This window comes from Nelumbo lutea, chromosome 3 (assembly GCF_056320005.1).
Source record: "Nelumbo lutea isolate HS-2025 chromosome 3, American lotus-T2T, whole genome shotgun sequence".
Classification (NCBI taxonomy): Eukaryota; Viridiplantae; Streptophyta; class Magnoliopsida; order Proteales; family Nelumbonaceae; genus Nelumbo; species Nelumbo lutea.
In genome coordinates this window covers 72,679,609-72,691,950 of record NC_142686.1, presented here as the reverse complement: position 1 = coordinate 72,691,950, position 12,342 = coordinate 72,679,609, and the positions used below count along the sequence as shown (strand labels likewise).

Sequence of the window (12,342 nt, the reverse complement as noted above, 5' to 3'; positions counted from 1 at the left end):
GTGGGTAATCATAGTGATAGGATCAGCCCCTTTGTTAGACAAAGGTAATGATCGGGGATGCACTCTCACTGATGGAAACCAAGACTGTCGGCAGCCGATTTCAATTGTTGAAATTTGTTTTGCAAAATATATTTTATATGAGATATAAAATTATATATATTATGGTTTCGAAATGTTTGCAAAAAGGTTTTAATTCCCGGGATCCATATTTGAGAGAGTGCAACATTATTCCTTGCAGCCGAGGGAGAGGTCCTCTCTTATCGGGTAGTGTATGATCATTATGGACTGAGAGGTAAAGTGTAAGGCCATTGAGGATAATACTTGATGGGCTAATCTTACATCTGCCGGCAGTCCCTGGGTGCTACAAAGTGGATTGGCCCAGGAACCACTTAGGGTAAATGTTGGGCCCATAGAGCCCATCTGATGGGTTTCAGGGGGTGCACTATCCATAACAGTGTACTCGGCCAGGCCTTGTAATAGAGGCTGGGTTAAACCCATGTGGCTGATGTGTAGATCAATGTTTGGGTCCCACGCCATACAAGGAAGCTCAACTGGGCAGCAGTTTGAAAGGCTTGATGAATACATAACCCTAAATGGGCCTTAAGCCCATTTCGATTTGGCTAATTTGATTAGTCTTTAAGGGGCGAATTCTGAGATAAGATCAGATGATAGGATTATAGCCACACCCTATCGACTCAGAGAATCCAATATCTAAATGAGATTTAGATTTGGAAAATTCCTAATTAGATTAGGAACTGGCTGATCTAATCCAGATATGATTTGGGTTAGCAACTCCTAATGGGATTAGGAGCTGATCCCTTTAAGTCTATAAAAGGAACAGGGGGGCGACAACCTTTAGGCATCCACAACAACATCCAACAAACACAAGTCCAGTTTTCAAAGTTGATATCACAAGAAGAAAGAATTCTGCACCCTGCAAATTCTCTTTAGCCGCCTCCTTCCTACAGCCGTCGCATATAGCAATTCGATCTCCATTGATTGGGAGAAATCAAGATTGGATTTTGATTCCAATCTTTTGTAGAAAAGATTGGTAAAAATTGTATTCACAAGCATCCAAGTGATTCTTAGGAAGAATCAAGTTCTTAGGAAGGACACTGTTGATTATGCCCCACCCTGCACTGCGTCATCTTCAGTAGAAGCAGTTTTTGGATTCTACCTTGAGCGTGAACTCCTCCATTGAGAGATATTATTTCTCTGTACCAGGTATTGTCTCTATCTCCTCCTTTTGGTTCAGATTTGCTTCAATTTGTAGTTCAAGAATTATCCTTAAAAATATGATTTTCTAAAATAGGAAATTCGATTCCCAGTTAAAGGGAAAGAAAAATTTTTGAAATTCACCCCCTTTATTCCACAATCTTTGGCGTCCATGTGATGGATTTCCTATTCCTTCATCTTCAACCATCACTTTCAACTTCTTCACCTTTTTCTGCATATTATTAGAAGACCTGCACCTCCCACCAAAAGATATGCAAGATTGACTTTTTTCTAGGTGTTGTGGTACTATTGCTCATCACTTATTTTATATTTAACTGATATAGCTCCAGAAACTGAGGTCCAAAAGTGGAAAAGTTCAAAGAGAACTTTTCAACATTTTGCAAGTTTCTGAAGTTCTGAGCTCATAGAGAATTGTTGCAGCTATATCAAAATTAAAAATGTTACTTTGTGTAACATATCGGTTGACTCTGATTATGGACTATGATGTCCCATTCATTTTAAACAATAACTTTGTAGACCAAAAAAATTGTAAAATTAGAAAAATACTAGGAAACTAACTCTTACAACTAGTGTCTAAAGATACAGTCTATGAGTTTAAGTTAATATCTGGACCAGAATTTTTCCAAAAACCACTCAAAATTTTAAGAAAGCATTAAGGTCAAAATTTTGAATTATCAAACTCAAGATGATCCTTAAAAAAATAGGCAATGCAATAACATCTACTTTGTTCTCTAATTTCTTTTTCTCTTTTCTTTTCAATTTTAACAAAAGAAAACCTAAGGAGTTGGGAGAAAAACAAGAAAATATAGGAACCAACTCACACATTTTAATTTACTATTGATTACACAGATGATATCTAACAAACATTTTCATTTACTAGTATCATACAGAAAATGGGAGATTACTATCAATCATACGGATGACATCCAACAAACTTTCTCCTTTTACTGGTTTAGTTATATGTAAATCCATTCCAGCCTGTTTTGTCTTGGCTTTCTCCTCACTTGTTGCATGAGCAGTCAATGCTATTATGGGAATATGAATACCATACCGCTTCTCCTCCATTCGTATTTGCCTAGTTGCTTCATACCCATCCATTATCGGCATCTGAAAAATGATAATAGTATATATAAACCAAATTAAAATTTTATAAAAAAGAGAAAGTTCAAACACATCTATATGTTCCTTGAATGGTTCTTAAAGATAATTAATCGACTGGGTAATTTTTTGCTTTTCATAGGGAGGAATCTAAATTGGCAAGCATGTCAGATTTCTTTACAAGATGTTCACCATTACTTAATGAAATGGAAACATAAACATATAAACATGAAAAATAGCAGGTATAAGTGTCCCAAAGATAATATCCGGGTGCATGTGAAGGTCAACTAACAAATAGGACTCAGACTCAGAGTCGGATGTAATTTATTCTTTTCTAGAATATTCTGGTTTTGAATTACAAGCAGACACACAGTTGAAGTCATTCAACTACATGTAATAAATACCAAAGCTTTTTACAAGAAATAGCAAAAAGTATTGAGAATATTGAGAATGGCAAAAACAAAGGTCAACCCTGCAGGTATTAGATGCATCAAAAAGCATATGCATTTTTTAAATTTTCCATATTCAAAATAACTATTAGACAGTTTTGTATGCCATTAGCTTCAATCAAAATTGATGTACTTTATGAGTTTATTGTAAATGAATAAAAGTGCATATTTGATTCATGTTCCTTTGATATGTTTCTGTGTAATACCCTTAAACTGAACACTTATTGAGACTCGTGTTAGTTTAGAAAGTTCACAGCCAATGGGTCGGTCTGGGGAGACCTATCTCGACAAGGTTGACACTGTGGTGCCACCAAGTCGGTTGAGGTGGCTTGTCTCAGCTACCAGGGTGAGACCCTAGGCACATATAGTGTGGGATTAATTGAATCTTTGAACTGGACCAGATTTCCAGTATTGCCCTAGACCTTGTGTTAGACAGTTTTTGTATGCCCTTAACTTCAATCTGATTTGATGTACTTTTGTTATTTAGTGGAAATAAATAAAGTGCATGTTTGATTCATGTTGTTTGGTTTAATTTTGTGTAAAACCCTAAAACTGGACATTTATAGAGACTCGTACTAGTTTTAAATGTTCACAGCCGTTGGATAAGTCTGGGGAGATTTATCCTACCAAGGTTGATGCTGATGTGCCACCAAGTGTTGGGATGGCCTGTCTCAACCACCAGGGTAAGACCCGAGGCACATGCAGTATGGGATTACTTCAATCCTTGAACCGGACCAGATTTCCAGTATTGCCCTGGACCTTGGAGATAGATGGGCAAAACTGGAAAGTTACACCTGACCCCTACACTCAATTATAACACTTCACTAGGTGTTGGATCAGGCTGCCTTTGATATGCCAATCAGTGAGATCCTTAGCGGGAATCAAAACCTGGGTATGTTGGGGCAGTTTGAAAAATCATCTAAGTGGGTGATCATAGTGACAGAATCAGCCACTTTGTCGGACAAAGGGTAATGATCGGGAATGCACTCTCTCTGATGGAAACCAAACTGCCGGCAGTTGATTTCAATCGTTGGAATTTTGTTTTGCAAAACTAATATATTTATATATATATATATATATATATGTACGGTTTCAAATTGTTTGCAAATGGTTTTAATTCCCGGGATCCATGTGAGAGGAGAGTGCGGCACTGTTCCTTGCAGCCGAGGGAGAGGTCCTCTCTTGTCGGGCAGTGCTTGATCATTAAGGGCTGAGAGGTTAAGTGTAAGACCATTGATGATAATACCTGATGGGCTAATCTTGCACCTGCCCACAGTCCTTGGTTTTTATAAGATGGCTTGGCCCAGGGACCACTTAATGTAAATGTTGGGCCCATAGGGTCCATATGATGGACTCAAGGGGTTCATTGAGTTTTTCAGTGAATTCGGCTGGGCCTTGTATTAAAGGCTGGGCCGAACCTATGTGGCTGGTGTGTAGACCAATGCTTGGGTCCCACGCCATACAAAGAAGCCCAACTGGGCAGCAGATTGGAAAGTAATTAGACACTGAACACTTAATGGGCCAGAAGCCCATTTCGAGGTGGACTGATATGATCACCCATCCTTGGGGCGAATCTGAGATTAATGTTAGTAAAAGGATTGGGCCTTTAGCCTTATAGACTCTTAGAGACCAAATTCAAATTAGATTTGAATCTGGTAACTTCCTGATAAGATCAGGAATAAGATAACTTTATCTGCAGATAGGATTAAGATTATCCCCTATCCAAATACTGATTTGGATTGGGATAACTCCTAATTAGGAGGTTTCTTAATCAAGAAGAAAGGAGGAGAAACCCTAACAAAAAAAAAGAGAGAAATACAACAGATTTCGAATCAAAAAAAATTGCAAGAAAGATTCCTGCAAATTGAGATCAGATCTCATACTCCAGAAAAAGAAAAAAAAGGCAGTTCAGCCTTTTCGCCTTTAGAGTTCTCCTCTTGCCGCCGCCCTCTCCTTTGCAAGATTAGATCTTTGCAGAAAAGAAAGTCAAGAAATCTGTTCTTGACATCAGTCTTGCAAGAAAGATTGAAATAGATTCAGTGTTTAGTGCTTCCAGAGGATACTTGCGAAAGATCCAGTGTATAGGACGTGCCCTGCTGGTTCTGTTCCATCCATAGCTGTGTCAATTTCAGCAGGAACGGATCTTGGAGCATTCTTTGGGCGTAAACACCAACTTTGGGAGATAGTGCTTCTCCGAATCAGGTATATTCCTCCCATTTGTCTTTTGGTACAGATCTGGTTTGATTATGGTTCAAGTACGATCCTTGAATATTGTATTCTAAATTTAGGGAATATGATTCCCAGTTGGGAGAATGTAGGAAAATTTTTGAAATTCGCCCACCCATTCCGCAACCTTGATGGCGTCCATTGGATGGATCCTACCATTCTTTCACCTTGGAGATTGATGGGCAAAACTTGAAATTTCCACCCGACCCGTAGACTCGATTATGATACTACACTAAGTGTCAGATCGGGGTGTCTTTGATGTACCAATCAGTGAGATCCTTAGCGGGGGTCAAAACCTGAGTATGTTGGGACAATCCGAAAATTCATCTGAGTGGGTGATCATAGTGACAATATCAGCCCCTTTGTCGGACAAAGGTAATGATCGGGGATGCATTCTCACTATTGGAAACCAAGACTGTCGGCAGCCGATTTCAACCGTTGAAATTTGTTTTGCAAAGTATATTTTATATGAGATATAAAAATATATATATTATGGTTTCTAAAATGTTTGCAAAATGTTTTAATTCCCGGGATCCATATAAGTGGAGAGTGCAACACTGTTCCTTACAGCCGATGGAGAAGTCATCTCTTGTCGGGCAGTGTATGATCATTAAGGGCTGAGAGGTTAAGTGTAAGACCATTGAGGATAATACCTGATGGGCTAATCTTGCATCTGCCCACAGTCCTTGGGTGTTACAAGGTGACTTGGCCCAAAGACCACTTAGGGTAAGTGTTGGGCCCATAGAGCCCATTTGATGGGTTTCAGGGGGTGCACTGTCTTTAACAGTGTATTCGACCAGGCCTTGTAACAAAGGCTGGGCCGAACCCATGTGGCTGATGTGTAGATCAATGCTTGGGTCCCACACCATACAAGGAAGCCCAACTGGGCAGCAGTTAGGAAGGTTAAGTGAGCACATAAGCTTGATGGGCCTAAAGCCCATTTCGAACTGGGCTATTTATTTAGTTAATTAAAGGGGCGAATTCTGAGATGGATTAGCAGATAGGATAGGGTCTTAATCCTATCCACTCAGAGAGTCCAAATCTGAATGTGATTCAGATCTAGAAACCTCCTAATGGGATTAGGATAAAGCTAATATAATCTGCAGATAAGATAAGGGTTTATCCTTATCACTAGATGAGAAGGCTGATCCAAATATGATTTGGATAAGCACCTCCTAATGGGATTAGGAGCTAATTTTTTAAGTTAACAAAAAGGAGGGGGCGACAGCCTTGAGAGAGACCAACAAGAAAAGATCATCTTTAGTGCTAAAATCAAGAAGAGAGAATTCTGCACCCTGCGAACTCTCTTGCCGCCTCCCTGCTCTTGTCGCCCTGTTTGCTAGTTCGATCTCCAGTTGTGGGAGAAGTCAAGATTGGATCTTGACATCAGTTCTTTGAGAAATGATTGAAAAGAAAGCTGTGCTCATGTACCATTCTACTGATTCTTGCGAAGGACAGAGTTCTTGGGGAAGAACACTGCTGATTCTGCTCCATCCTGCACTGCGCCATTTTCAGTGGGAGTAGTCTTTAGATCCTTCCTTGGGCGTGAACACCTTCGTTGGGAGATATTACTTCTCCGTATCAGGTATTATTCTCTCTCATTCTTTTTTGTTCAGATTTGGTTCAGTTTAAGGTTCAAGATTTATCTTTGAAAATATGATTTTCTAAATAGGGAATGTGATTCCCAGTTGAAGGGAGAGGAAAAATTTTTGAAATTCGCCCCTTATTCCGCATTGTTTGGGCGTCCATGTGATGGATCTCCCATCCCTTCAATAACTACATATAGGAGTGTAACCTGGGCCAACCCAAGCCCAACCAAAGCTTAACCCAACACAATTTGGGCTAGGCTTTGATCAAGTTGTTCCAACTAGGCTAAGTCAGGCTTGGGTGGGTTGGTCGATGTTATTAGAGTTCTTTTAGAATTGTTTCTGCTGTTAGAGTTGCTTATGGTGTCAGTTTAGTGTGCTCTCAGCATGTTCTTAGTCTTATTAAACAAAGGTCAACCATGCAGGTATTAGATGCATCAAAAAGCATATGCATTTTTTAAATTTTCCTTATTCAAGATAACTACATATAGGAGAACCTGGGCCAACCCAAGCCCAACCAAAGCTTAACCCAACACAATTTGGGCTAGGCTTTGGTCAAGTTGTTCCAACTAGGCTAAGTCAGGCTTGGGTGGGTTGGTCGATGTTATTAGAGTTCTTTTAGAATTGTTTCTGCTGTTAGAGTTGCTTATGGTGTCAGTTTAGTGTGCTCTCAGCATGTTCTTAGTCTTATTTAATGTTTTCTTATTAGGGTGTGCTACCAGGGGAAGATATGTCCTTTTCCTCTTTTATTTTTTTGTGTTATGATAAATAGAAAGCTGGGTGCCGCCAGCCCAAGATTTTCTCTTCTTCTCCTCTTCTCTTCTCTTCTCTTCTTCTCTTCCTACTCTCTCTTTCTAGAAGAAAACATGGTATCAGAGCAAGGTTCTGGGCAATAGGAATTCTTTTTTCCCTCTAAATCACACTACTAACCCAGACTGCTAATTTCTTGGACTGAGAAGAATAGAAACCCTAATCAGACTGGTCAGAACACTGATTCACTATTTTTTCTGGGTTCCTCCTTAGTCATAAGACCAAGGAAACCCTAGTAGGAGGTAGTCAATGCTGTGAAGGCTCCTTTCTTCATGTTTGTACCTTCGTACAGGTACTGTACAGAGGTATGTAATCCCCTTTGTCACAGGTATGTGCTGTTTTTGATTAGTATATGTGGTGTGTGGTCCAATGGTGACTAGAACTTAGTTTCTTGGACTGTTTAGTTGCTGCAGTGTAATTTCAGCAGTATTTTTTCTCGAAAGCAGAATTGTTTGGTGTTTTGTGCCCTACTAGTGACTATGAGTGGTTGTAATTGAGTGGGGACAAGTTTTTTGCATCTATGGTTCTTGTGTTTGCTCTACAGAATTTTTCTTTAATGGAAAATGATGATTCTACTTCATCCAGGATCACATCAACTCGTAGTACAGATAGTATGGGAGTCGAAAATATGATGTTTCCTATGCCAATTACCCTTTCAATAAGTTTCATATGGCAGTCCAGCAAGTAGGATTCAAACAATGTCAATCTAATCACACTCTCTTTGTGAAGAGGTGTCAAGAAAGGTTGCAGTGTTGATAGTGTATGTGGATAGTATCATCATTATAGGGAACTAGAGCTCGGAAATACAAAAGTTGAAAGAGTTCATTGCTTCCCAATTTGAAGTGAAAGATCTAGGTCCACTAAAGTACTTTCTTGGGATTGAGGTTTCTTGCTCAAAAAGGATCTTCATTTCTCAAAGTACATCATTGATCTATTACAAGACACAAACAAGCTAAGTGCAAAGTCAACAGATACTCCTATGGATGTTGACCATAACCTAGGTGATTGTAATGATGAACCTCTGAAAGATGTAAAAAACAGATTTAGAGATTAGTGGGAAGTTTGCTTTATTTGTCTATGACACGTTCTGACATTGCTTATTTAGTTAGGGTCCTAAGCTAATTCATGCATTCCCCTAAGAGACCCAATGGTTTAAAAGGCGCACCTAGGTGCACAAGGAGGTGCATTTCAAGGTACGCGCCTCACCCAAGGCCTATGCGCAACCCTTTCAAAAGGCGCACGTCTGGTGCACTTCAACCCAAGCGTGAGCCTTGTAGTGTTGTCTTGTCCAGAATAGAGTTTTTTGGCATGTTCCCATATATCACTTGTCATATCTAAAAACATTAAGTTAACACTGATTCTAGTCTCCATATTGTTCCACAACCACATCATAATTTGAGCATCCTCTTGCTCCCAATCACTAAAATCGGGGGATTCAGCAATAGATTTCTTCTCCCGTACAAGTTTCACTTTCTTTTTAACCTTCAGAAACACTTCCACCGACTTGGCCCACGGAACATAGTTTTCACCATTGAGTTTGATGGATGTCATCTGGACATTCAAAATGTTAGTTTTGTATGCCCTTAGCTTCAATCAAAATGATGTACATTATGAGTTTATTATAAATGAATAAAAGTGCATATTTGATTCATGTTCCTTTGGTATGTTTCTGTGTAATACCCTTAAATTGTACACTTAATGAGACTCGTGTTAGTTTAAAACGTTCACAGCTAGTGGATCGATCTGTGGAGACCTATCCTGACAAGGTTGACACTGTGGTGCCACCAAGTCGGTTGAGGAGGCTTGTCTCAACTGTCGAGGTGAGACCCTAGGCACTTACAGTGTACGATTAATTGAATCTTCGAACTGGATCAGATTTTCAGTATTGCCCTGGACCTTGGAGATTGATCGACAAAACTGAAAAGTTACACCCGACCCCTAGACTCGATTAAGAAACTACACTGAGTGTCGGACTGGACTGTCTTTAATGTACCATTCAGTGAGATCCTTAGCGGGGGTCAAAACCTAGGTATGTTGAGACAGTCTGAGAATTCATCTGAATGGGTGATCATATTGACAGGATCAGCCCCTTTGTCAGACAAAGGTAATGATCGGAAATACACACTCACTAATGGAAACCAAGACTGTCGGCAGCCGATTTCAATTGTTGATATTTGTTTTGCCAAATATACTTTATATGAGATATAAAAGTATATATATATATATATATATATATATATATATATATATATATATATATTATGGTTTCTAAAATGTTTGCAAAAGGTTTTAATTCTTAAGTGAACACATAACCTTAAATGGGCCTTAACCCCATTCGAACTGGGCTGATTTGATTAGTCACTTAAAGGGGCGAATTCTGAGATGGATCAGCTGATAGGATTGGGCCTAGACCCTATCCACTTAGACAGTCCAAGATCTAAATACGATTCAGATCTAGAAGCCTCCTAATCAGATCAGGAGATGGTTGATCTCATCTGCAAATAAGATAAGGGTTATCCCTTATCACTTAAAGGGACTTCTAATCCAAATATGATTTGGATCAGTAACTCCTAATGGGATTAGGAGCTGATCCCTTTGAGATTATAAAAGGAGGGGGCGGCAACCTTTAGACATGCAATCTACAGATCATTGTCTTCAGAGTTGAGATTACTAGAAGAGAGAATTCTGCACCCTACAAATACTCCCTTGCTGCCTTCTTCCTGCAGCCGCCGCCTCCAGTAGTTTGATCTTCAGTTCTTAAGAGAAATCAAAATTCGATCTTGATACCAATCTTTTCTCCAAAAGATTGGTTGGAGTTGTATTCACAAGCCACCCAGTTGATTCTTGCGAATGGTCAAATTCTTTTGGAAGAACACTGCTGATTCTACTTCAACCTGCACTGCGTCATTTTCAGTGGGAGCAGATTTTGGATCCTTCGTTGGGCGTGAACGCCTCCATTGGGAGATACTACTTCTCTGTATCAGGTATTATCCTCCCTACTCCTTTTGGTTCAAATCTGATTTAGTTTATGATTCAAAAATGATCCTTGAAAATATGATTTTCCAAATAGGGAATTCGATTCCCAGTTGAAAGGGGAGAAAAAATTTTGAAATTCGCCCCCTTATTCCGCAATCTTTGGGCATCCATGTGATGGATATCCTATCCCTTTAGTGGTATCAGAACCAGATTCAAATCTTGAACCATTCTGTTTCAGATCTGAACTTGCACAAATAGGGAGAATGTGTTCTACCCAATTTGCACAGATATGGGTTTTGGGAAATTTGTTCCCAAAATTGATGGGCAAATAATCTAAAATTAATTTTATATAAATTTGATTATTGTTTAAAATGGTTCTTTATGATTTTCTTGATTTATGGGTTGTTCGTACAAGAAGAGATCGAATTCTTGGTTTGCGTAGGGAGAACTGCAAGATTTGCAGTTTCTTGATTTATTTATTATATTGGGTCTGTAAATAATTTTTTTATTTTTTTTTTTAGACTCAATGTATAGGCATTCAATCTGATGTAATTATTAATATAAATAGGATTTCTATTTATTTTTATTTTTGGATCGAAAATGGTTGCGCAAAATAGGAGATTTCGTAGAGAAAGAGATCTCACAGATGGGACATTCGCTATCTACGATTAACAGTTTGTGAAACTGCAAATTGTGATCCAACCTCTCTTTTGCAGGATGGAGTGTGCAAACAGCCCTATTTAACTGATTCTTGATTCTCTTTTATCAGTTCTTTAATTTCATATTATTTTCTTGAATTAAGTATTTAATTAAAAATCAAACCCTATACCCATTCGAACAAAGATTGGTTCAAACTGTTTGGACCAATTCTAGGGTTTAATCAAAGCTGAAAGTCAGCCCTAATTTTTCCCACTAATGGGCCTGAGGATTGATATTTAATTAAATGATTAATTCGGCCCAGCCTATAAAGGCCTAGTTTTAAAGGGTTGCCGAACTAGGTAACCCTAATTCATCCCATATACCTAGATAATATTAATGGTTAATATTATGGAATTTTAACGGGCTTCCAATGGGCGTTACAGATAATTAATTGATTGGATCAATTTATCCCTGCATGAGATGTATGGATGTGTGATGTGCTGCGTACATGGGCCATAAGTACTTGGCCCATGCTCATTCGACAGTGGCTCTTGCGCACACCATGGCTGAATGCACATCATTGCCATGGTGTCCCTTTTGGTCATTGGATGACCTCCCTCAGTGGTGGGCCCCACACCTCATCGAGAGGTTACGTGCAGAACCCAAGCTGATTTAAGGCCCACCGAAATCTGGCTTTATGAAAGTCAATGGGAGCCACTTTGGTTTGACCTAAATCAAACTATGGCGTAATTATTTGTTCCCTCCAACTAATATGAGTGCATGTGATAGAGAGATTCATATGATGAACTCTCTAAAGGCCTTCCATCATTAGCATGAGGATGGGTCCTTCAGTAATGAGGAGACGCACCAGAAAATGGGCTATCCATTTGCTGTTGGGCATGTCTGAGTGTTTCATAAGATGATAGGGTGTCATAGATTGATGTGGGAGGGCCTTCACCAGAAAATGGGAACTCTCTCACGGTACCTTGGCGTTCAAGAATATGATGGGAAAGCACTCACTAGACAGAAAGGTTTACCTGAAAACGGTTCTGAACCTTGTCTGACAGAAGCCAAAGGGAAAACTCATATGATGAGTGAATATGATCCTTTATAGAAAGGTGGTGGGGTTATGCAGCTGAAACAGTTGGCTCCATGCACCCAATGCGATTTCCCACATTTCCAGAGACAGCCCATAGTCTCCATCACTGAGAAATGAGGAAAATTTCAGAGATGAATAAATGGAAATGGATCGTAGATTAAAAGTCATATCTATGAAATGAACATGAATCAAATTAGGTTGTGGACTGATGTTTGCTCTTTTA

The 12,342-nt window shown here is 39.2% G+C and overlaps 1 protein-coding gene across 1 annotated transcript in view; it reads right to left on the bottom strand.

Annotated features, from left to right (window-relative positions):
• Positions 1 to 1,900: 1,900 nt before the first annotated feature.
• CKI1 (Signal transduction histidine kinase) overlaps positions 1,901 to 12,342 on the bottom strand; it is a 28,181-nt gene continuing 17,739 nt past the window's right edge. The window contains exon 9 of the mRNA XM_088976391.1: positions 1,901 to 2,343. Coding sequence (XP_088832517.1) covers positions 2,119 to 2,343 — 225 coding nt within the window. The 3' untranslated portion in view covers positions 1,901 to 2,118. The remainder of the gene's footprint in view (positions 2,344 to 12,342) is intronic.